Source organism: Ochotona curzoniae, unplaced genomic scaffold (genome assembly GCF_017591425.1).
Source record: "Ochotona curzoniae isolate NIBS_2020 unplaced genomic scaffold, NIBS_Ocur_1.0 contig_3819, whole genome shotgun sequence".
NCBI classification, from domain to species: domain Eukaryota; kingdom Metazoa; phylum Chordata; class Mammalia; order Lagomorpha; family Ochotonidae; genus Ochotona; species Ochotona curzoniae.
In genome coordinates this window covers 2,259,508-2,274,177 of record NW_024466004.1, presented here as the reverse complement: position 1 = coordinate 2,274,177, position 14,670 = coordinate 2,259,508, and the positions used below count along the sequence as shown (strand labels likewise).

General features: G+C 41.8%; 1 protein-coding gene across 1 annotated transcript in view; it reads left to right on the top strand.

Moving 5' to 3' along the window:
- SLC26A8 (solute carrier family 26 member 8) overlaps nucleotides 1-14,670 on the top strand; it is a 57,931-nt gene that overhangs the window by 20,859 nt on the left and 22,402 nt on the right. Inside the window, exons 5-8 of the mRNA XM_040983248.1 lie at nucleotides 3,792-3,973; nucleotides 7,813-7,977; nucleotides 8,681-8,830; nucleotides 13,522-13,604. Of these exons, the coding sequence (XP_040839182.1) occupies nucleotides 3,792-3,973; nucleotides 7,813-7,977; nucleotides 8,681-8,830; nucleotides 13,522-13,604 (580 nt within the window). The remainder of the gene's footprint in view (nucleotides 1-3,791; nucleotides 3,974-7,812; nucleotides 7,978-8,680; nucleotides 8,831-13,521; nucleotides 13,605-14,670) is intronic.

Here is a 14,670-nt window from a genome sequence, read left to right as displayed (position 1 = left end):
AGGACTCTTGTTGTTGCCCTAATCTTGATGACTGCTCGAACCAGAAGTGGGAAAAAAAGGTTGTACAGACAATGATGCATCCTCAGCTTGGAATCACAGGAGGTGGAGAGTGTTAAGCCAGAAGCTGGGGCTATGGAGACCATGGTGGGAATCTAACATAAGAACCCAGAACTGGAACTCTTGAGGGAGTGGCACAACTGACTGCAAACAAAGAGCTGTGTACCAACTGTAATAAGTAAAATCGAACTGTAGACCTGTGGGTGACACAGCTTAGAAACCTGCCCTAAGAAGAAGAATCTGCTAACCAGAAGTACAACGACCAAGAGCAAAAGAAGAAACACAGGAACAGTGAGTATTACTGAAGATCCCCTGCAAACGAGTGAAAGTCTTTGCCAACCTCAGTTAACTGAAGAACACATCGAGAAAATGGGGAATACAGAATTCAAAACACTTGTTATAAAACTTTTTTTTATCAACAATGAGAATCACATAAAGCATTCAAGGAATTTAAGGAATATTTCACACAGAAAATGAATCAAATGAAAGCTGATATATCAAAAATGAAGAATACAGTAGAGCAAATTAAAAGCACAGTGGAGAATCTCTAAAATAGAATGAAGGAGGCAGAAGAAAGAATCTCAGAATTGGAAGTATTTTCTGTTAGCGGAGGGAAACAAACAAAAAGCTGGAAGCAGAATTAGGTCAAGCTAAAAAAAAAGTATTCAAGAATTAAGAAACACTATTAAAAGGCCAGATATAAGAGTTATTGGAGTTCCAGAAACTGCAGAAAGATGCTGGGTTTAAAAGTGTATTTAATGAAATATTGAAGGAAAATTTCCCTAATCTGGAGAAATCATTGGGAAACAACATCCAGGAGGGGCACAGAACTCCCAACAGGGTTGACTAAAAGCGATCTTCACCAAGACACATGACCATCAAGCTCTCTTCAATTGAACATAAGGAAAAGATCCTTAAATGTGCTTGTGAAAAAAAATCAATTGAGGTAAAAGAATGCCAATTAAGTTCACAGGAAACTCCACAGGCCGGAAGGGAATGGAGTGACATATTCCAGATTCTAAGAGGAAAAAATTGTTGGCCCAGGATAACATACCCAGCAAAGCCTTCCTTTGTCTTTGAAAATGAAGTAAAATTCTTATACAGTAAAGAAAAGTTAAAAGAATATGCTTTTTCTAAACCTGCCCTACAGAGGATACTTAAAGATGTTCTCTTGACAGAGAAGAGGAATAGCACCCACCAAAAACAAAGGCAAATGTGAAGAACATCCCAGTAAAATGACAACAGAAGACTAAATCAATGAACAACCCATTGCTGAAATGACAGGAACAAATTACCACTCCTTCATATCAACCCTGAATGTAAATGGCTTAAATGCATCAATCAAACACAGATTAGTAGATTGGATTAAAAAGAAAAACCCATCTATTTATTGCCTACAGAAGACAGATCTCACCAATAAATATTACCTGAAGCAATATATCATGGATTTTGATTTTTTTTTTTTTAGTTTCATCTGTTCAAAACACTTTCTTCCTTATTAAATTCTTCATTGACTCATAGATCATACAACAGCATAATTTCATCAAGATTCTTGATTTTCTTTTTCATTTCTTCAGTGACACATTAGTCATTCAGCAGCATGCTATTTAACCTCATGGTGTTGTAGTAAATTTCTGTTTTTCTTCCTGTTGTTAATTTTGCATTGTGGCATTTCATTTAAGGGGATGTACAGTAATTGTGTAATGGAGACTATCATATCCAGACGTGAGGATATAATGCAGTATGCATCTCTACTTCCAGATCAAAGATGGACTCCCAATGAAACTGTTTACTATATCTTGACAATAGGATGCTGAACACTGCCATTGTCCCTGACAGCAGTGATGGACATATGACTGTTTCTGAAGAACTATAGTATAGTAATGATATAGGGGAACACAGTAAGAGGTGAAGAGAAATACCAAGGTCTATGGAAATATATCATAAAATGATAATAATTTTTAAAAAATAGAAAAAAAGGGCCCGGCGGTGTGGCCTAGTGGCTAAAGTCCTTGAACATATGGGCGCCGGTTCTAATCCCGGCAGCTCCACTTCCCCTCCAGCTCCCTGCTTGTGACCTGGGAAAGCAGTTGAGGACAGCCCAAAGCCTTGGGACCCTGCACCCCTGTGGGAGACCTGGAAGAAGTTCCTGGATCCTGGCTTCGGATCGGCCATAGCATCAGCCGTTGCGCTCACTTGGGGAGTGAATCATCGGACAGAAGATCTTCCTCTCTGTCTCTCCTCCTCTCTGTATATCTGACTTTCCAATAAATAAATAAATCTTTAAAAAAAATAGAAAAAAATCCAAATTCACTAATAATTTGGTAGAGCTCCATTTCTGCCAGAGAATCCTTTTTTTTTTTTTTTCAAAGATTTATTTTATTTTTATTGTAAAGTCAGGTATACAGAGAGGAGGAAAGACAGAGAAAGATCTTCTGTCTATTGATTCACACATCCTACCCCCGTACCAAATGGTGACAAAGGCCAGAGCTGAGCCAATCCAAAGCCAGGAGCCTCTTCCAGTTCTCCCACTTTGGTACAGGGTCCCAAGGCTTTGGGCCATCCTCTGCTGCTTTCGCAGGTCACAAGGAGGGAGCTGGATGGAAAGTGAAGTAGCCAGGACACAAACCAGTGCCCATATGAGATCCCAGCACATGCAAGGCAAGGAATTTAGCCGCTAAGCTACCACATTGGGTCCTTTGCCAGAGAACTTTAAATGTAGGATATATTTTTGCTCCTATTTACTCATATGTTTGTGTTGCTATGAGAATTGGATAGGTTTTTGTTTTGTTTTTTAAAACATCTATTTTTAATTTTTTCTGTGAGTTACAGAAGGGAGAAAGAGAGAGGTCTTCCATCTCCTGATTCACTCCTCAAATGGCTTCAATGGCCAGGACTGGGCCAGAGCTTCATCTGGTTCTCCTACATGGGTGGCTGGGGCACAAATCAAAGAGCTGGATCAGGGCCCGGCATTGTAACCTAGTGGTTAAAGTCCTCACCTTGCACATACAGGAGCCCAAATGGGTGCAAGTTCTAATCCCGGCAGCCCCACTTCCCATCCAGCTCCCTGCCCATGACCTGGGAAAGCAGTCAAGGATGACCCAAAGCCTTGAGACCCTAAACCCATGTGGGAAACCCAGAAGAAGCTCCTGGCTCCTGGCTCCAACCATATTGCAGCCACCTGGGTAGTGAATCAGCAGACAGAAGATCTTCCTCTCTGTCTCTCCTCATCTCTGTATATCTGACTTTCCAATAAAAATAAAATAAATCTTAAAAAAATTTTTTTAATCTTAAAAAAAAAGTGGAGCTAGATCAGCATTGGAGCAGCCAGAACTCAAATAGGTTTAGGTCAGTATCACTCTGTGGAAAGTAAATTTTTCAAAAGTGTGGGGTATTTTCTTCCTGTTATATCAACCAAGTCTGTCTCATGATCCTTTTACCCCCATCACACTTTTAGCCTCCTCTGAGAGCAGGGTGAGTCTCGCACTTGTTTCCGGTCAATTTCTCTTTGAATCCACTCCACCTGAAAAGAAGACTGCCTACCTGGATCAGCAACTGCCTACCTGGATCAGTATAAATGCAGGATGTGTAGCCACAGTTCTCTGCTTTGTTCTTTCTGATTTCTCAATAAATAGCTAGTTTCAAATAAGAACAGTTGTTCAAATCAAGGACGGCACATCAGACCCTGCTTTGTTTTTGTCAGCATCTGGTGGCTCACCCTCTGTCTTCCACAGGTGCCTTTTTCCTCGTGAGCTCCCTGCTGATCAATGTCCTGAAAGGGATCCAATTCAACGACGGTCACCTGATCCTGGGAAGTTTCATCAAGGATGACTTTTCTGACCCCTCCTTCTTCATAGGCTATAACAAGTCCCTGAGCATGGTGGCAGCCACAACTTTTCTGACCGGGATCATTCAGGTAGGCTATCAGCGGACCCCTTCCTTCCATTGTTCTGATCTCTTATGATGTTTATGGAACTGCAGTTGTTTATTCCTGGAATATTTGCAGGATGTGTAGATAGTCTCTCGCCTCTATCACACACACAAAAAAGTTTCTTTTTTAAAAAACACTGTACATGTGCTAAGTGCGGTAGCACAGTGACTCAAGTCCTCGCCTTGCATGAGCTGGGATCCCATATGGGCACCGATTCATATTCCAGCTGCTCCACTTCCCATTAGGCTCCCTGCTTGTGGCCTGGGAAAGCAATCAAGGATAGCCCAAAGCCTTGGGACTCTGCTCCTGTGTGGGAGACCTGGAAGAAGCTCCTGGCTCCTGGCTTTGGATCAGCTCAGCTCTGGCTGTTGTGGCCACTTGGGGCCTGAACCAGCAGATGAAAGATCTTTGTCTGTCTCTGCTTCTCTGTGTAAATCTGCCTTTCCAGCAAAAATAAATAGATCTTTAAAAAAGGAAGGAAGGAAGGAAGGAAGGAAAGAAGGAAGGAAGGAAGGAAAGAAGGAAGGAAGGAAGGAAGGAAGGAAGGAAGGAAGAAAGAAAGAAAGAAAGAAAGAAAGAAAGAAAGAAAGAAAGAAAGAAAGAAAGAAAGAAAGAAAGAAAGAAAGAAAGAGAGAGAGAAAGAAAACCACTGTAGCTGAGATTTAGGATAAGATACTGAACCTTCTCATTATTCCCTTCACTGTAGCCAAGAAGGGCCCTAGGGCCTGAGTCCCAGAGTTCGACTCTTGATTCTGCCTTTTACAAAGTTACATCAGAGCAGGCCCTGTGGCACAACAAGCTAAGCTGCCACATGAAATGTCTGTGTCCCACATCCTGGGGTCACATCTCTTTCACCTTTTCCTCCCATGCAGTTTCCTGCTAACGTTTCCAGGAGGTAGCAGATGATGGTTCAGCTACTGAACCCCTGCCGTCCAAACCAGAGACCCAGATTGGGTCTTTATTTCCTGGATTCAACTGGCGAAGACCTAGCATTTGAGGACTGAATCTCTTGCCGCTCTCCCTCTCAAACAAAAACATTTTGAAAAATTATATTCTTATAACAGAATAGCAATTGTAGGTTAACATGCAGTATTTGGGATTAGTAAACATTGGAGTTAGCTCTTAAATCCTTGGTCTGCTATGAAAAAGACCACAACTAAAGGACAATTATATGAACAATTTATTAAAATCTCAAAACTTATTTTGGCATTGTTTTTCATTTCCTCTGCGGATTATCCACCTAAAACTTCATTCACTGAACTGAAGTCATATCTTCCAACTTTATTTCTCTGTTTTCTCTACTATCCCATCAACTAGTTGATTTTCATTCATATCCCATAAGACTACCTTGCATTAGGTAAGGATTTCTTAAAATATGTATTTATTTATTTAACAGTAGAATGACAGAGACAGAAAGAAAGAGAAAGAAAGATATCTTCCACCCACCAATTTATACTCTAGATGGCCACAACAGCTGGGGCTGGCCCAGGCCAAAACTGGGAGCATAAAGGCTAAAGCCACAGCCTGCAATGCCAACATCTCATATGGTTGCCAATTTGAATCCCAGTTACTCTATTTTAATTTTAAGGATTTATTTATATTTTATTGGAAAGGCAGATATACAGAGAAGGAGAAACAGAAAGAAAGATCTTCCAGTTGCTGGTTTACTCCCCAAGTAGCCACAACAGCCGAAGCTTAGCTAATCTGAGGCCAGGAGCTAGGAGCTTCTTCCGGGTCTCCCACATGGGTGCAGGATCCCAAGGCTTGGAGCCATTCTCTACTGCTTTCCGAGGCGACAAGCAGGGAGCTGGATGGGAAGTGAAGCAGCCTCAACACAAACCAGTGCCCATATTGGATGTCAGCACATGCAAGGCGAGGATTTAACCACTAAGCCATCACACTGGGCCCAGCTACTCCACTTTACATACAGATTCCTGCTAATGACCTGCAAAATGCAGCAGAAGATGGCCCAAGTATTTGAGGCCTTCCAGCCAAATAGGTCTGAAGGAAGCTCCTGGCTTCAGCCTGACCAAATCACTGCTGTTACAGCCTTTTGGCGAGTGAACAAGTGGATGGAAAATCTCTCTGGTCTCTCCCTCCCTCTCTGTAATTCTGACTTTCAAATAAATACATTTTTTTTAAAAGGGAGCTAGTCATAGAAAAAGGAATTTCAGAAAATCTGACTTTGTAGATGTAAACCTACTGATTCAAGAGGCTTAGGAAAACCTGTAGCAGGCCTAAGAAAATCAAAGCTAGCCCTCTGAAAACTGCAGGCGTCGGAGAAAGTCTTAAAAGAAACAAAAGAAGGCATAGGAAAACAATTCAAATGACAGTACATTTCTTACCAGAAGTCTTGAAGACTAGAAGGAAGAAGCACCCTATGTCTCAGGGGCTAAAAAGACTGCCAATCCAAAATCTCATACCCAGTGAAAATGGCCTTCAGGGACCAGTGGCATAGGACTCTAAGCCTCTGCCTGTGAAGTCAACATCCCAAAAACGGCTCTGATTTGAGTCCTAGATACTCCACTTCTGTTCAGCTCCCTGATTACGATCTGGGAAAGCAGTTTGGGATGACTCAATGCTTTGGGGCCCAGCCCGTATGTTGGAGACTCTGATGAGGTTTCTGGCTCTTGGCTTTGGATCAGCCCAGCTCTGGTCATTGTGGCCATTTGGGGGAGGGAACCAGCAGATGGAAGTTCTTTTTCTCTCCTTCTCTTTGTAAATTTGATCTCTCTCTCCAATAAGAATTAATAAAATATTTTAAAATTATTTTTAAAGCCCAGACTAGATAATAATAATGGTTATTATTTATTGCTATTGCATATTTTTGGCTGTCCTGAGATCTTACTCAATCCTTACAACCCTCCTTATGAGGGTAAATGTTGTGGTGCTCCTTATTTTAAGGCAACAAAACATTAAAAGATTAAGTAAATTGCCCTAGAGCACACAGCCAGTGAGATGCCAAACTAGACATCTATTTCTGGGACATCCATTTCAGAATTTATGTTCTAGTTCATCTTAAAATACAAAATAATATTCATAAAAGTGAAAAGCTTGGTGCCAAAAGAGCAGGAAGGAAAATAACAACTTTTAGTTACATTAACTGTATGTTAAACTCTTTCATTCAACATTTAGTTGTTGCTTCCTTGTAGGAATGACAGGTGAGTTTCATTTCACAGGCCAGTTGTGACAGTGGCTGCCCAAAACATCCCTGTAGCACTGAATCCAATGCCCTATCACAGTGGACAACAAGGAATTCCATGGCAGTTTTAGAAATTTGCCAGTGATAAGATGGAAAAAAGGATGACATGAAGAAGGACTGGTGTGCATTTGCATCTGTCACTGATGCATGTGTACATGTAAAAAACTGTAATTGTATCTTCAGTACATATCTAACTCTGAAGAGTTGAATACTTTCTATTTAAACATTTTAAGTAAAGAGAAGAGTCAAAACCAAGAAGTGTGATCGGGGTCTTCCAGTTGCTTTAAACAGTGTCTTCCTTTGGGCACAGCTGCCTTACACACAGGGTTGTTAACAGCTTATTGAAAAGCCTGTGGATACAAATCATCTTGCTACCATAGTGACCTAGAAGGCAGTAAGTAGATCTAGGGCAAGAATTTAACCAAGTGAGCTAAGCAGGCTGTTTCAAGAAAGGAGATAGTATAGTCCACTCCTCGTTAGGAACCTCCAAATCACCACTCAGAGACCCCTCTTAGCAGTTTTTGGGCTCACCCGGCCTCCAGAGGGCGCTTGTGGGTGCCCTCACTGGTTTGATGAAATTCTGCCCTTCTCTGTTTTTCCTTTCTGTCTGACCCCGCTGCAGCTGTGCATGGGTGTGCTGGGTTTTGGCTTCGTGGCCACCTATGTTCCAGAGGCTACGATCAGTGCGTACTTGGCTGCCACAGCAATGCACATGATGTTGTCCCAGCTGACTTGCATCCTCGGAATTATGATTAGTTTCCATGCTGGTCCCATCTCTTTCTTCTATGTGAGTAACTGCGTCCTTTCCTCCAGAGTCACAAATGTCTCCTCTACCCTTTAGCTTCAAAGAGAAGCAAGCCCAAGTACAGAGACTCCTACCGGTTTCTAAAAAAGGCACAACCCACAAGCAGCTCAGTCAACGAGGGTCCTAGAATTAATTTTGTCTTTTCTGGATTTGAGGTCTTAATGAATTGTGGATGTTACCATACCCTCTGCTGCATTATCATTTCAGCCTAGTCTTTGAAACGACTTTTGTTTACTTTAATATCTAATATTGAAGTTACCTTATTGATCTTAATTCATGTGATTGCATGCTTCCTAACAAACATGTATTCAAAAACAACTATAGAAAATGAAATACTAAGTTGTTTCTGAACATAGGAATGGTGTAGGAGCTAAGCTAAAGAACGTGCATGGGCTGGGAATATCACTCACACGTAAGCTAGTACCCAGGACTCCTGGGTCTTCTGCCTTGAGCTGAAGCAGGAAGTAGACCCTCTCCCAGTGGAGCTCTGCGTCTACCTCCCTTTGTGAACCTAGAAATGCACATCCTCGCTACCTGGGTGCTTGCCCTCTGTCTCCTAGCAACAGTCATGAAGATCTCCCAGGCCCAGTAATATTCCTAAGCTTGTCTGAAAAGAGCATTATTTTCTACATTTAGACAACTATCATATCCCTTTCTGAGCCCCTGTAATTCTGTTTTCTTTCAGAACATAATTAACTACTGTTTAGCTCTCCCAAAAGCTAATTCCACCAGCATACTGCTTTTTCTAACTGTGGTTGTTGCTCTGAGAATCAACAAATGTGTAAGAATTTCTTTCAATCGGTATCCCATCGAGTTTCCCATGGAATTAGTTCTGGTAGGTGTTTTTGATATAGTAAGTGCACTTATTTTATTTTAAATAAAATTAAATTTAAAAAATCTAGGAATGCAAAGGTTTGTAGGAGACAATAAAAATAAGGATTTTTTAACTTGCTGAATTGTGTCAAACAGAATACATTTAGTTTTAAATGCATGCTTATGCTCATATTTATAAAATGTTTAATTAGTGCTTATTTTCAGTTTAATTGATGGATAGAAAGTATATTATTCACGTATACAATGTGATGCTTTTGATACAATACACTTCTTTTAATTTAAAGATTTATTTTATATTTATTGTGAATTCAGATATACAGAGAGGAGGAGAGGCAGAGAGGAAGATCTTCTGTCTGTTAATTCACTTCCCAAGTGGCCACAACAGCTGGAGCTGTGCTGATCTGAAGGCAGGAGCCAGGAGCTTCCTCCAGGTCTCCCACACAGGTGCAGGATCTCAAGGCTTTGGGCTGTCCTCCACTGCTTTCCCAGGCCACAAGCAGGGAGCCGGATGGGAAGTGGAGCTGCCGGAATTAGAACCATTGTCCATATGGAATCCCAGCACATGCAAAGCAAGGACTTTAGCCACTAGGCTACCTCACCAGGCCCGGGTACAATATACTTTATGAAATAATTAATCAAGCTCTTTGACATCAAGGGGCACTTCAAAAAATTTATGAAAAATGATACTTAAAAGTAGGCTTACTTTGATGTAAAAAATTTAAAATTTGTCCATTGTTTTTTCATAATAAATATTTTCATAACTCTTCGAAGGCCACTCATTACCTTGCAAAATTATTCTTTTTTGTTGTGAAAATGTTTAAGATTTTCTTGACAATCTTCAAGTATACAGCATACTATTATAAGTTAGTTACTGTATAATAGGTCTTCTCCCCCCCTCCAATCTTATTTTATTTTCATGGTAAAACTGTTTCTTCTTTTTCATATTTCAATAGTAGAGAATCTTTTCCTTACGAAAGCTATACAGGTTCATTCAAGAAATTTTGAAAACATAAAAGAGTTTTTGAAAGGAAGAAAGAAAGAGAAGAAAATATTCTTGTAGTTGCACCATCCAAAGCCAACTACTATTGACGTTTTGTTTTCCATTACTGGTTCTGTCAAACACATAATGAGAACCTTCTGCTTGAGGCTGGTAAATCTCCATAATTTTCTATGTAGAAGGGTTTTTTTTCTGCATTAGTGTAGTTGCAACTGTATGTACTGTTATTCATCTTCGTTTTATTTCCATTCTGCTCTGGCAGAAACATTAAGACAGATGAGTTGTTGGTTTTGTCTAATCCATATTACTAGCAAATAACAGGGCGAGTTCTCCCTTCTGTGTAATGATAATGTTTCCTGTTTCTTAAAAAAAAAAAAAACCACACACACACAAACCCTCAGACCTGACGCGGTAGCTCAGTGGCTAAAGTCATCTCCTTGCATGCACTGGGATCCCATGTTGGCACTGGTTCTAATCCCGGTGGCCCTGCTTCCCATCCAACTCCCTGCTTGTGGCTTGGGAAAGCAGTCAAGTATGGCCCAAGGCTTTGGGAGCTTACACCTGCATGGGAGACCCAGAAGAGGTTCCAGTCTTCTGCCTTTGAATCGGCTCAGCTCTGGTCATTGCGGCAGCTTGGGGAGTGAATCATCGGACGGAAGATCTTCCTTTCTGTCTCTCCTCTTTGTATATCTGACTTTGCCATAAAAATAAATAAATCTTTTTAAAAAATATTCATAACATGTATCTTTTGTGTCTGTAGTTATTTTTTTTAAATGATCAACACATTTTCATTTAAACAAAAAGTCAGGTCTTTGAAGTCAATCTTTCTCATGTTGGAATTGCTGAAATTTCAGGTGCTAATGAGAATGATTTTTTCCTTTAAGTGTTCTAAGGCAGAAATGCTCCCCTATCCACGTACCCCTTGCACTTCCCAGTCTCTCTCGTAGTTAGGAGGATCCTGCCACTCTGAGTCAACACAAAGGAGGCTAGGGCAGGATCTCTGTGTCCTTTCCTCTGCTGCTGTGCTGGGCAAGATCATTAAGATAAAGAAGTTCCCAAGTGCAATTCAACTGGTGCCAGAGGTGGTGCTTACAGAGGAGCGGTTGACCTATGGTGGCCTTTGTGTGCTCCATGTGTTACTAACACCTCATGGCTTGTTAGTTCCCCTAGCATAATCTGACTGTCTCCACTTGTCTCAGTTGATCCTCCTCATGGCTGAAACCCATTACTTTGGGACAAGCTATGTCTCAACTCTTGTCGGCTTCCCAGGCAGGTGCGTAGTCTGACTTTCTTTGAGTGGTCAAAGAACTGTTCATTTGTAAAGGCCAGAAGCTGAAAGGCTGCTTTTGTTTCAAAGGACTTTTCAGAACAGCACTCACAAACAGCAGTGTCCTAGAGCTCAGGGAACACTGTGTGTATGGAGTCAAGGATGATGGATTGGCTTGTGAACTGGCATCAAGATACTCCTGTGGAGAATACTACCAATAACTGTGACATGCCATGGTGTAAAGTGGAGGAAGAAACTGATGCCCAGCAATAACATGAGCAGGAATCTTAGAATTATTGCAATTTGTGCATTAAACATTTTTGTGTACTCACAGGTCCTTTACCCTGAAATACATGACAACCCTTACACACATGACAACTAAAGTTAATGCAGACATGTTATCTGGCATATGACAGAATTAGAAATATAGGTTAGAACTGGAAACAGAGCTGGGGCTGGTTCCATGGCATAGTAGGTTAAGATTCCACCCACAGTGCCAGCATCCCATACGGACACTGGTTTGAGTCTAGGCTGCTCAACTCCTGATCTGGTTCCCTGCTTATGCTCTTGGGAAAGCAATGGAAGATTGCCTGACCTTGGGACCCTGACCTCATGTAGGGTACTCAGAGGCAGCTCCTGGCTCCTGGCTTTGGATTGGCTCAATTCTGCCCATTGCCGCCATTGAGGAATGAACCAGTGGATGAAAGATCTCTGTCTTTCTCTATTCCTCTTCTCTCTGTGTAAATCTGTCTTTCAAATAAAATAAAAATAACTGGCTTGAGAGAGACCTTTCTGTTTATCCTGGCAGCGAGAAAAATGGGAGACAGGCTGGGAGTTGCCATGACTTAGGATATAAAAAAACTTCTCATCTGTCAAGAAATTACTGCTTACATGTACTGGTAGAAATAGCACACACCCATCAATCTGTCCTAAGGGCAAATGCCTGCCCTCCATGAACCTTTTGAATATCCCTCATCTACCAACAACTGAAAGAGTCCCTCTAGGCCTCCTCCTTTGCTGAGGCCTGCGCAGTGCACGGCACGCCCAGGTGAACGCAGTGAACCTGACAGCTCATCTAGGCTAGCAGAGGATGTCAAGTGACTCATCAGGGAATGGAAAGCGAACGGACCATTCCCCTGCCAACCTTCGCAGCATTTTTCTGGGCCTGAGGATGTGCTAAGGTGAACCTGGTCAGCTGATAAACCTTTGAAAAATTTCCTCAGCCCTGGGTGCAATGAAGCCTATCAGAGAACTATCAGAGCCACTCAAGTAACCCCCTCGGAATACTCTTCCCCACATCAGGATTCTCAAGGCATCATCAAATGACTGCCCCTTCCCCCAGTCTCAGGTGCTAAAGTAGTTTGACAGCAAGGAGCAGCCCGTTCTCAGTTTCTCCCCTGTAGACACATGAGAAAAAAAATTTCAAACATATGTCCCACTCATGTTCCTCTCTGCCTGGACCCTCCCCCTCTAACTGGATCCCAACATGGATACCTAATTACACCCATCTCAACCATGTAGACAATGTTAAAAAATAAAATTTAAACTTTTTTAAATAATGAAAGAGAAAGAGCCCTTCAGGATTATACATAAGGCATGTTTATTGTGTGTTGGGGTGGTAAATGTATCACATAGCATTTTTTAAAAGTATGAACTATATTGTTCCATATTGGGTGATTTGTTTCGATTTTTCAATTTTTTGTGTGCTTTCTTCATATTTCCTTATGCGCAAGCATTTCTTTTATATGGGAAAGAAAAGAGTTTTTCAGCCACTTTCCATACTTCTTGCCCTTTATCTAAAGACTGGGATTATTTTCTTACTCACTTAGTGATCCAGATTCCTCCTTCTGTCCTGTGTCAGAGATCAGGGCTTGAAGTTGAGCTGCGTTCTGGCTATGGTGCCTGCGGGAGCCAAGTGATCCAATAACGTCAAGGGAAGCCTTTTGCTGCTTGTTTTGCTCCACCGATCTGGCCCTGCCTCTCTGTCTCTGCTTTTTATTTATCTATGTATTATAAAGCTTCATTTATTTATTTTTATTGGAAAGACAGATTTATAGAGAGAAAGAGACATCTTCCATTCACTGGCTCACCCCCTAAATGGTTGCAGTGGTTGGAGCCATTATTCTGAGTCTTCCATGTGATGCAGCAGCTGGGGTCATTTTCTGCTGCTTTCCCAGGTCATGAGCAGAGAGCTGGATGGGAAATAAACCAATCTCCAAATGGGATCCCGGCACGTGCAAGGGAGAGTTGGCAATTGAGCCATCACACCAGGCCCTCTTTCTGGTTTTCCTAGACTGGGACTACAACACATTTCATTTTCTGTCTCCCAGAACAGGCTCTGGGTGCCTCTATTTTGGAAAGTAAGGCGCATGATGTTTAAATATTCACAGGCCTCTTTTTCTTTCTTTCTTTCTTTTTCCTCCTGCAGATTCTTGGCTTCAGTGTGATTGCAAACCAAATCAGCATGGCCTCGGAAAACAGCAAGATGCTGGTTGAGATGATTCCTTATAGGTAGGTCATTCCACTTTCCAGGACTGCTGTGCTGTTTCTGAGGTGCACTCCTAGCCTCTGAGCACACAGCCCAGTGATGCCCTCCTCCAGCAGGTCCTGACCAGAGCCACATTTCTTCTGGAACACACATATTGACTGTAGAAGGGCTGAGGCAATTCCTTGCTTTCGCTCTGGTCAGATTGTCTCTCTTCCTGTAGTCGAGTCAATCCCCTTTGAATAGTGGGAAGGTGCCCTCTTATTCAGAGTGCATGACAGGCCCTCTCGGCCTCTGCCCCTTTCTGATCAGCTCTTGAGGGAGAGAGCAGAGCTGCCTCTGCTTTCCCAGCCTCTGACCTGGGGCTCAGGGTTCAGGGGATGACCATTCCTTCAGCCATTTAGAGGAACTTGTGCCCTTGACTAAGTTATTTTTTTTTACTCTTGGTAGAAAGTTACCTTCAAATGATTTGGAATGTAGAATTATTTAAGGACAAGCAATTATTTACATACTAATTCCAACCAGCATCTATGGGGTCTCATATTTGCTTCTGCCAGTAAATCATACTTTTTTTTTAAGTCATAAATTTTTACTCTTGATTGATGAATCACATCAGCTGAGAAAGGCAATATACTTCACTTTATTAACTCACAGGCAGGCTTTTTTTTTTTTAAAAAAAAGATTTATTTATTTTTATTGGAAAGGCAGATATACAGATAGGCGGAGAAACAGAGAAGATCTTCTGTCCAGTGTTTCACTCCCCAAGCAGCTGCAACAGCTGGAGCTGAGCCAACCAAAAGTCAGGAGCCCAGAGCTTCTTCTGGGTCTCCCACGTGAATACAGGGTCCCAAGGTCTTGGGCCATCCTTGACTATTTTTCCAGGCCACAAGCAGGGAGCTGGATGGGAAGTGGGGCTGCTGGGATTAGAACCATCACCCATATGGGATCCCAGCGCGTTCTAGGCAAGGACTTTAGCCACTAGGCTATTGTGCCAGGCCCTATAGGCAGGCTTTAAAAAAAAATAGTTATTTTCCATTGCAAAGGCATATTTACAGAGAGAGGTAGAGACAGAAAGATTTTTCCATCCACTAG